Raw genomic sequence first — 9173 nt, forward strand, 5'->3', positions numbered from 1 at the left:
AGTCACACACATATACACACAGAAATAGCTCTGGAAGAAAACACCATTCTAGATACTCTCTATAACCATGCATAACATATACACAGAGAGTTTTTTTCTTCTGAGACTGCCAGAAGACTCTTTGGGCTACAAGATATCCACACTCATTCAGTTTCTTTATTTCATCATTCTGGAAGGAATTATCTATAGTTCTCAAAGCAGTGGAGCACTGTAATGGATTCTTGTGGACACCAGTCATAACAGGAAATAGTGCCTTACTATATGTGGGTTGAGCTATGCACAAGATGAGTGCATGAAAAAAAGTCTTTATTTTCTTTATGCTGTCCCTTCTCATTTAGATTTATTTTGTGAGTTGTTTTTCTTTTCTTTCTTTTTGTTAGTTTTGTTGGGGGAGGGTAACAAAATTAGTTTGCGCACTTTTTGAACAGGCCTGTGGTGTCAGCCATTCTTATTCAGCTATATATTCACTTTGACCCTCCCCACTTGCTCTCGCTCTTTTTTTGGTAATGCTCTGATGCAGCACTGCAACTTTATGAAATCTTTGTATGAAAACAAAAAGACTGCAAAAACACACTTTCAAAGGAAATAATTCATTGCATGTTTATTATGCAAGTTTAAACAAAGAAAAGCTTCAGACGCAAGTTGAGAGAATTTTCACGATAATTATATTCGTAGTAATAAAGTGTTGTGGGCTTTATTGTACATTTGGAGCCAGTGTCATCAGTAAATAATGTGATACATTATGAACTGGACAGTAATTTTGAATTTTTTTCCCTTTTTTTTGCCACCTGTGATCGGTTGTGGAATAAGGACTCTCTTCGAGTCAGGCCATTTTTTTAAAATCAAAGCTGAAGCGATATCAATTCAGGGATTTCATCAGTTGCATCACAGAACGTGGATGGTGATGACGATGATGGATACATCACTCCCTTTCGAGTCCTTTTAAATTGTAATGTCAGTATTTACAAATAAAAAGAAAGATTCAGAATGGAAGCAAGATCATTTTGCTAACCTTGGCGTTCTTTTATTACCAAATCTGCCTGTTAATTTTAGAATTGTAAAACTGCTCTGATTAAACTATTTAACTAAAAAAAAAAAACAACCAAAAACTCCCCAAAACTAAGAAGAGAATGACAGCTATGGCTAAGGGAAAATTCTTAACCAGATAAGGGAAAGAGGCAATCGAAAAAGATAATAATTGGGATTACAAGCAACTGAAAAGCTTTTGCATGCAAAAAATCATAGGATAAGAAGAAAAGCTGTTGATTAGGGGAAAAGATATTCGCATCAAACAGCTCTGATATCCAAGAGATAGAGAGAACACAAATAGAGAAACCAAGGAGCTACTAACCTATGGCTAAGTGGCTGATCAAAGGATATGAACAAACAGTTCTCCAAGGAAGAACTGCAAATCAGCAACAGCTCTATGTGAAAGCAGACAAAGGCTGCTTCCTCTTTTAGAAACATTAAGAAAACGCTTAACAATTATCTTAAAGAAATACTCTCAATTCTGAAACAATGTCCTGCTCCCCTCTCTCTAACCCACCCAGGAGAAAATCTGCCCTTGAATTAGGGCAGTGACCTGACAAGGGGCCCTAGGAAAAGTTAGGGCAGTACTGACCAGTTAGAAAGGAGAATATTTGAAGGAAATGGTCAGAGGTACTGAATGGTTTTAGAAAAATGATTCTCCAAGGGTATACCAAAATTTAGGGTTTTGTTTTTTTTGTGTGTGAGGCAATTGGGGTTAAGCGACTTGTCCAGGGTCACACAGCCAGTAAGTGTCCTGTGTCTGGTCTGAGGCTGGTGCTCTATCCATTGTGCCACCTAGCTACCCCGGTATACCAAAATTTAAACAACTCTCTTTCTACTTGACGTGAACATAACTGTTAATCGCCCCTGAATTATGTTAACCACCTTCGATCATGTTTCATATGAATTTCTGCCTGTTACTAAGGAATGCTATAACCATTGGTACCAAAATGGTTTGGATTGGAGACTTTCACAGCCATGGGCTAGCTCTGTCCATCATTTGTCTTCTCTCTAAGAAGTAATGCTTGCATTAATAATCAAAATTAATATAGTTTCTGGCAGGCCTGCACCTATAACATGGATGACAGGATATTGTTTCACACACAGGAAAGACTGATCCAAATCACTACCGATAACATAAGTGCAAATAAAGATAACTTTGAAGCTTCACTTCCCATCCAGCAAATTTTTGGCAAAGATGACAAAAGGTGGGCCTAGGCCTTTGGGCTATGAGAAGACAGGTACACTAATACGATGCTAGGTTGAGCTGCAAATTGGTAAAAACCAGCAATTTGGTGCAATTTGCAATTATGCTAAAACCAAACCAAACCCAGATAGCTGCCTACAATGTCCATACCTTGTGAACCAGATTCCATTGCTAGACATTTACTCCAAGGAGGGTCAAAGACAAACCAAAAGGTCCCACATACACCAAAATATTCAGGGATACTTTTTGAGTTGAGAAGAAAGGGAAGCAAATAATTATCGAGCAGAGGATGACTAAATAAATTATGGTACATGGGGGCAGCTAGGTGGCGTAGTGAGTACAGCACCAGCCCTGGAGTCAGGAGGACCTGAGTTCAAATCTGGCTTCAGACACTTGACACATGTACTAGTTGTGTGACCTTGGGCAAGTCACTTAACCCCGATTGCCCTGCCAAAAAGCAAAAAAAAAAAAAAAACAACTATAAAAAATTATGGTACATGAACATGTTGGAATATTACTAGGCCATAATATATGATGTGAAGAATTTAGAGAAGCACTGGAAGACTAACTGAGGTAGGATAGCAGAATCGGGAAAACATTATATGTGAGGACTACAAAAATGTGAATGGAAAAAAAACCAAAATACCAACTGAGTGCTGGCTAATTATAATGACCAAGCTTAGCCCTGGAGAAGATGTGAGAATGTGCACCTTCCTCACTTCTATAGGTACGGAGCCCTGTTTACTGTCTGTGCTGTCAAATATGGTTGAGGCATTGGGTGCTTTTGCAGAACTACCTTTCATTTTCTCCTTCTTACAAAGGATAGCTTGTTGGGTAGGGGTAGGAGAAGGGATATAAATATATTTGGAAATTAAGGTGATGTTAACAAAAGGTAATTAGGCTGGATCATTCTTTAGCAGGACTGTCGCAGAGGGGATTCATGCTTCAGATAGGGAGTGAATTAGATGACCTCTGTGGTTTCAGATGTTTAAGATTCCTTGACACTGAGGCTCAGAGCGATTAAGGGACTTGCCCAAGGAGCACAGCTAACAAGTGGCAGGGCTAGGAATCTAACCTAAGCCTCTTGCTCTTTCTCCTATGACAGCTCGCTCTTCTCTAATCTCATTTTCTCTTTCATGGCTGTATTTAGGAAACCCAAAGACATACAGAGATTGAGACCACAGCTTTAATAAATAGACATTGGCAAATTTTATTTTCCTTCATTAGAACTATTAATTTAGCTAACTTACTGAGCTGTAAACAGTCCAAGGTGTCCTTTCCTCATCCAAAATCTCTTACCGTCCCCCAACAACCTCCCAGTCTAAATATCAGCACCCCTCCCAGTCAGAAGTCCCTGAGTTCAGGTTTGTGCAAATTCATCCCCCATCATGGAGAGGAATGGGAGAGGGGAGGGGGGAATCAGTAGACTTAGGAGCAAGGGCAGTCTACTGCCCTAAGAGAGAGATTATTAGAAGTGAGGCCCCATCTCCTAAGCAAAAAAAAGCCTTATAACTGAAGAAGGAAGGCTCAGGGGGAAAGAGAGCCTAGTGTTTGTCAGAGGAGATAAGACAAAACGTCTTAAAGGGGGTATCTCACCCTTTCAAAGGGAAGATGAATATTCCAAAAGTCATGACTTCTTGGGAAAGAGCCACGAATCTCCAGCTATGGATCAGCAGAGACCTAAAAGGCACCCTTCATATCTTCTCATCCCGGCAGTGGGGTAAGGCTCAGAGAGTGCCATAGACACTGATCTTGGCTAGAGAGATACTCTCAAAGTAATAATTGCGACCCTTTTCATACAGGACATAGATCTGGGGGGTCCCATCCCCCCAAGTCTGAGCTCCCTCCAGAACTGTCAAGGATGAGTAACCACTGGGACCTGGCCACAGCTGAATCGTGTCTTTCCACCATGAAGTACCATTGCTGAAACTCCAGCGTATAGTCAGGTTTACCCCTAGAGAGAAACATGAAATGAGGAGGTTTGTAAACAGTAAAGACTTAATTAATGTCTGTTGAATTGTAAGGCATGGGAGATACCAAAACAAAAAATGACACTGCCTTGTCTCAGAGAGCATACAGTCTAACAGGAGGGATATAATGTGCTTAAACAAATAAGCACAATGAAAAGGCAGAATGAGAAGAGAAAAAGGAGAAGTCACGACAAAGAGACAGAAGAAAATGGGGAGGGAAAGAATGATTACAGGGGGCAAGGAAATAAAGACAGACTTTATGGAAAGGGTGGTGTTTGAGGTAGACGTTGGAGGCAGAGGAAAATGTGGACAGATAGAGATGTCTGATGAATTTGTCCCAGGTTTGTATGGATGCAAAGAACCAGGAAAGGGCGGGATGAAACTGATAAACGTGAGTAGTGAGCATGGTCTTTCTGGACCACAGAGTAGATGAACCGGGAACTGTGGGAGAAAAAGCCATAAAGGCAAATTGTTACTAGATTGAGAAGGGCCTTGAATAAAGAGTCTGTATTGTACTTAGTAAGCAATGGGAGACCACTCAAGATTTACAAACAGGTTCATAATAATAGCTAGCATGTATATAGCAGTTTGAAGTGTGCAAAGTGCTTTACGAATATTAGCTCATTTTCTCCTCACAACTTACTACCCTCTTTCAGAGATGAGGAAACTGAGGCAGATAGAGGTTAAGTGACTTGCCCAGGGTCATAGAGCTAGCAAGTGTTTAAGGGTGGATTTGAACTCAGGGCTTCCTGACTGCAGGTCTAGCACTCTGTCTACTGTGCCACCTGGCTGCTTCTAATCATGTGGGTAGATGTTCTTTTATTTTTGGTCTGGATCTGTATTTTCAGTAGCTTCTGCTCCTTCAAAGCCACAGAAAGCTGCCAGTTCAAGTGATTTGCCCAATCAGTGTGCCAGAGGCAGGGCTTAAACCCAGGCCAGCTTCATTCACCACACCAGATTACTTCTCATTAAAGTTATATATTCTGAAAAGTATTTCAACCACTGTGTAAATGACAGATTGCAGGAAAAAATGGAAGCAAGGAAACCTGTTAGGAAGCCATTATGATGAGAGATGAGAGCAGCAAGAGCAGATGATGGCTGGAATCAGGATGACGGCAAGGTGAACAGAGAGCAGAGAACAGTGACAAGAGATTCTGGAGATGTAACTGCACGCGGGGGAGGGGATGGAGGGAGCAAAAAGGACTTTGAGGGCAAAGTAAGCATTCCCCTGCCCACCCAGGGGCTTACGATCCTCCGGATGAGCTGGATTCGAGAAGAAGACCAGGCCAGAGCTGGTGGTTGCAGCGCCTGCAGCTACAACAGGGTCGATGAGTTGTTTGTCAAAGGTCACGTCTTGGAGCTTGAGGGTTTCGCAGGCATCATAGCTTCGGAGGATGATGCGGCAGTGGCAATGGTAGTTATTCTGGTTTCGGGTATTAATGACGACGGAGCCATCAGGGAGTTCGTAGGGCTGGGGAGGCAGCAAGTCAGAGGCTTCAGGGAAGAAGGCTCATTCAGTAGAGAGACTGAAATGTGGAAATGAACTTGAAGAAAGAGAGGGGTCAGATATATAGGTCTCTGGGGGAAGCAGAGCCTGAGAGGCGAAAGAGTTAGCGGGTTGGGATAAGGGAAGAGCAGATGCTTGGTCTAAAAGGCGGGGTGGTGGGAGCGAAGGGGGGCACCAAAGGAATGGGTGGGAAAGCAAGGAGGTCTCTACTCTTAAGTTTCTAACCTGGCACTCATCTGGGCTGAAGTCATTTGGCTTCTTGAGCTCCCCATAGGGAATCCCACTGATCCTACCGCCATAGCGCCAGGATGCTCCTTTGTCATCACTAAGGAGGCAGGAGACCCCATCACGCTCCAAAGTTCCATGGCCACAGACAATGAGCCGGCCCTTATATGGCTCATGCCGCTTCTACTGGGAAAACACAATGTCACCTGAGTGAGATGCATGGGAACTTTTAAGCCCAGGGACTCCAAGGCAGGAAAGAGGCATCCTCAGTTACATAAAACCAATCAGAGGAGGTCTCATATTCTCTGAAGCTCCTTCCAGTTTGCTTGAAGTCTTAGCCTCTGACCTCAACAGGCCTTGCTAAGGAAGTTATGTTCCAAAATCTCAAAAGGCCCTTTCCCCTAAATTACAAGCTTCAACTTGGAACAAAATTTGGTGACAAGAAATTTGCCCATTTTCCAAATGGGAAGTTCATTTAAAAAAAAAAATCCCATCCTCCCTGGTAAGAAAAGTCTTTCTAGGAAGACTAGATGACTTTTCAAGTCAGCTCTTCCAGCTCTAAATCTATGACCCTAAGTCAGATCCCTGGCAAAAAACATTCCTTCTAGGAAATTTCCCTCAAAACAGTGAGCCCCAACTCTACTACAGCTCTTCTCTTCTAGGTCAATGTCGCTTTTTAGGAGCACTTTCCTTCCACAAAGTCCCAACTCCTGCTACCATAATAATAATCGGAGAATTGTTGCATTTAAAGAAGCCTCAAGAGTCATGTGGTCTGAATCACAATTGAACAGGAATCTTCTCTACAACCAATCCCTGACAAGTAGTCATCCAGACTGTTTGAATATACCCAGTGGAAGAACTCACTACCTGAAAATGAGGCCCATACTAGTTCACATCTAGATAATAAATGTTCATTTCAAGAAGTTCCCCTTCCCACCCTACCCCACCCCAATGACCTGAATGCCAGAGCCTGGTCCTGGAGCAAACATTTCAGTTCCAATATCCACAGAGAGGTTCCTGGGTGGGCTCCAAGTGATGCCATCATCCTTGCTCCACACCAGCATGGTGGAAGCCACGGAACACCCATCATAATGTGCACAGAGAGAATAGAAAAGGAACATTGTACCCGTTTCAACATCCCCAACTACGGCCCCCAGGTTCAGTCCATCGGGAACATCCCCATCGTCCACTATAAATGATGTGGGGGACCATGTGGCACCTGATAAAAACACAGGATCAAGATAGAGGAGTCAGATTCTCAGATTCCATCCTATTCACCACCTTCTCTACTGCCTAGAATCTTTTTTTTCATCTCAGATTTAGTACAACATTTTGCCTGGACTTCTCATTCTTCCTTGTCTCCTGGGTATATGAATACAGATTTTGTACCTCCTTCCCCTCAATTCCCCACCTCCCACCAATAAACTGTAAACTCCTTCTCAGTAAGACCTCTGCTATACATATCTATATTTTTGTATCTCTAATGTCTAGCATAGGGCTTTGTACATATTAGGCACTTAATAAATATTTGTTAAATAAATGACTTAGCCATTTGGGCCCCCAGGCCAGATCGTACCTCCCTACCCCCCACCCTTTCCTCAGAATCCAGGTACCTCCATCTGTGGACCTCCTCATGGCAATGAATTTAGCCCCTTTATCTGAGGATGACATCTTCCGGGCCTCTGCAAATGCAAGAAGGGTCCCTCGAGGAGTAGCTGAGATCAGTGGTATTCTGAAAGTGTCCACATTCCCAGTTTGCTTTCCACTCACCCAAAGGAGTTGCTCCAGAGTCACCAATGGCTGCACCTGCAAGTGACAGGACGAAAAGGAGGTCAAAGGAGGAGCTGGAGCTGGGGTTCTCTCATACCTAGTTCCTGAGAGGAGTAAACATTGTAGTCAGATGCCTAGGTCTGATTAGGGGAGAATCATCAAAGATCATAGATTTAAAGCTAGAAGCTGGAGTCTTCCTTACTCCAAGTCCAGTACCTTATTAATCCCGTCTTCCCCCCAAACCCCCAGTGGTATACCTTGTATGACTAGATAGCAGGGGACAATGGTAGAGTCCTGGGAGAGGCATGACAGAGTAGGAGATAGGGATGAGGAGGATAGGAGCTCAGATGTCCTGGTGAATGTCAGTGTTCCCCCAAGAGATCTGGGGGTGGAGATGGGGGCTCTGGTATCTGGGCCTAGGAGGTTGGAAGACATGGGAGGGCTGAGTTACATTCTTGGGAGGTTAGGAGTTCAGAAGCCTAGTTTTCCAGTGCTTGGATAGAGCAGGAGAACCAGTAGCTTTGGTAGCCTTGGGGCTGGAATGGGGCAGAAAGATAGAGATCTGGTTGTTCAAATATGTAAGGACAGATCTGGAGGATGTGTTTACTTGGGGGTAGGACAGAAGGAGAGGGAGATGAGGAACCTTAGCTGTCTAGATCCCTGGGGTAATGTGCCTGGGTCTCGGGGGACAGAGGTGGGACATACATGGGCTTAATTAGATACCTTAGTCAGCTGGGAAGCCTTTGTATGGATGTTTATGTAAAGACTGGGGGGAAGTGTTTGATGCCTGAGTCCCTAATGTGTGCGTGTGGGGGGATGGTGGGGGGGGAATTCACGTTGGAGGGGGCATTAATGGAGTGAGCATCTCGGATACTTGGGTCCCCAGAGGGAGGAGGGGTTGAGATGTCTGGAAGGGGTCCCTGCTGGTGAGGCGGGCGGGCTCGAGGCAGGCAGAATGGGGTCGGAGGAAGCCTGGGAGTGGGGGTCGGGAGCAGACGGAGATGAGGTGCCCATGAGAAGTCTGGGTCAGGGGCACTGTCCCGGAGGGAAGCTGGCACGGAAGGCTGCGATGCTGGAGGGAGGGCTCGGAAGCCTGGGTCCCCGAGCCCGGGAGATGCGGGACGGACGCCGCACTTACCAGGCTGAAGTCATAGGGCATCCGCGACCCGTCGAGCTGCGGCAGCAGCAGGAGGCTCACCAGGGAAACCCAGAACCCGCGGACTCGGCACGACCCCGGCGATCGGGTCTCCCGGGGCGCTGGTCCCTTCGCCTCCTCCATGGCACCAGCTCCGAGCTCGGACACAGACAGAACACCCCCGGGGCCCGAGAGATCTGCGAGACAAGTCAGCTGATGCCGCTCCCTTTCCCTTTAAAAAAAAAAAAAGGCGCCCGCTTCTCCCGGATTGGACAGCGCCTTGCCCGCGGAAATGGGCGCTTCCCTTCCCTTGTGACGGACGGCACCGCG

The 9173-nt window shown here is 44.9% G+C and overlaps 1 protein-coding gene across 1 annotated transcript; it reads right to left on the reverse strand.

Moving 5' to 3' along the window:
• Positions 1-3426: 3426 nt before the first annotated feature.
• On the reverse strand, positions 3427-9073 carry NEU1 (neuraminidase 1). Its single transcript, XM_036769446.1, has 6 exons — positions 8847-9073; positions 7552-7744; positions 6895-7157; positions 5939-6121; positions 5455-5677; positions 3427-4190 (listed from the first exon to the last, which is right to left on the reverse strand). Exons 1-6 carry the CDS (start codon positions 8985-8987, stop codon positions 3964-3966), a joined length of 1230 nt encoding a protein of 409 aa, XP_036625341.1. The 5' UTR covers positions 8988-9073; the 3' UTR covers positions 3427-3963.
• Between the last annotated feature and the right edge of the window lie 100 nt (positions 9074-9173).

This window comes from Trichosurus vulpecula, chromosome 7 (genome assembly GCF_011100635.1).
Source record: "Trichosurus vulpecula isolate mTriVul1 chromosome 7, mTriVul1.pri, whole genome shotgun sequence".
Classification (NCBI taxonomy): domain Eukaryota; kingdom Metazoa; phylum Chordata; class Mammalia; order Diprotodontia; family Phalangeridae; genus Trichosurus; species Trichosurus vulpecula.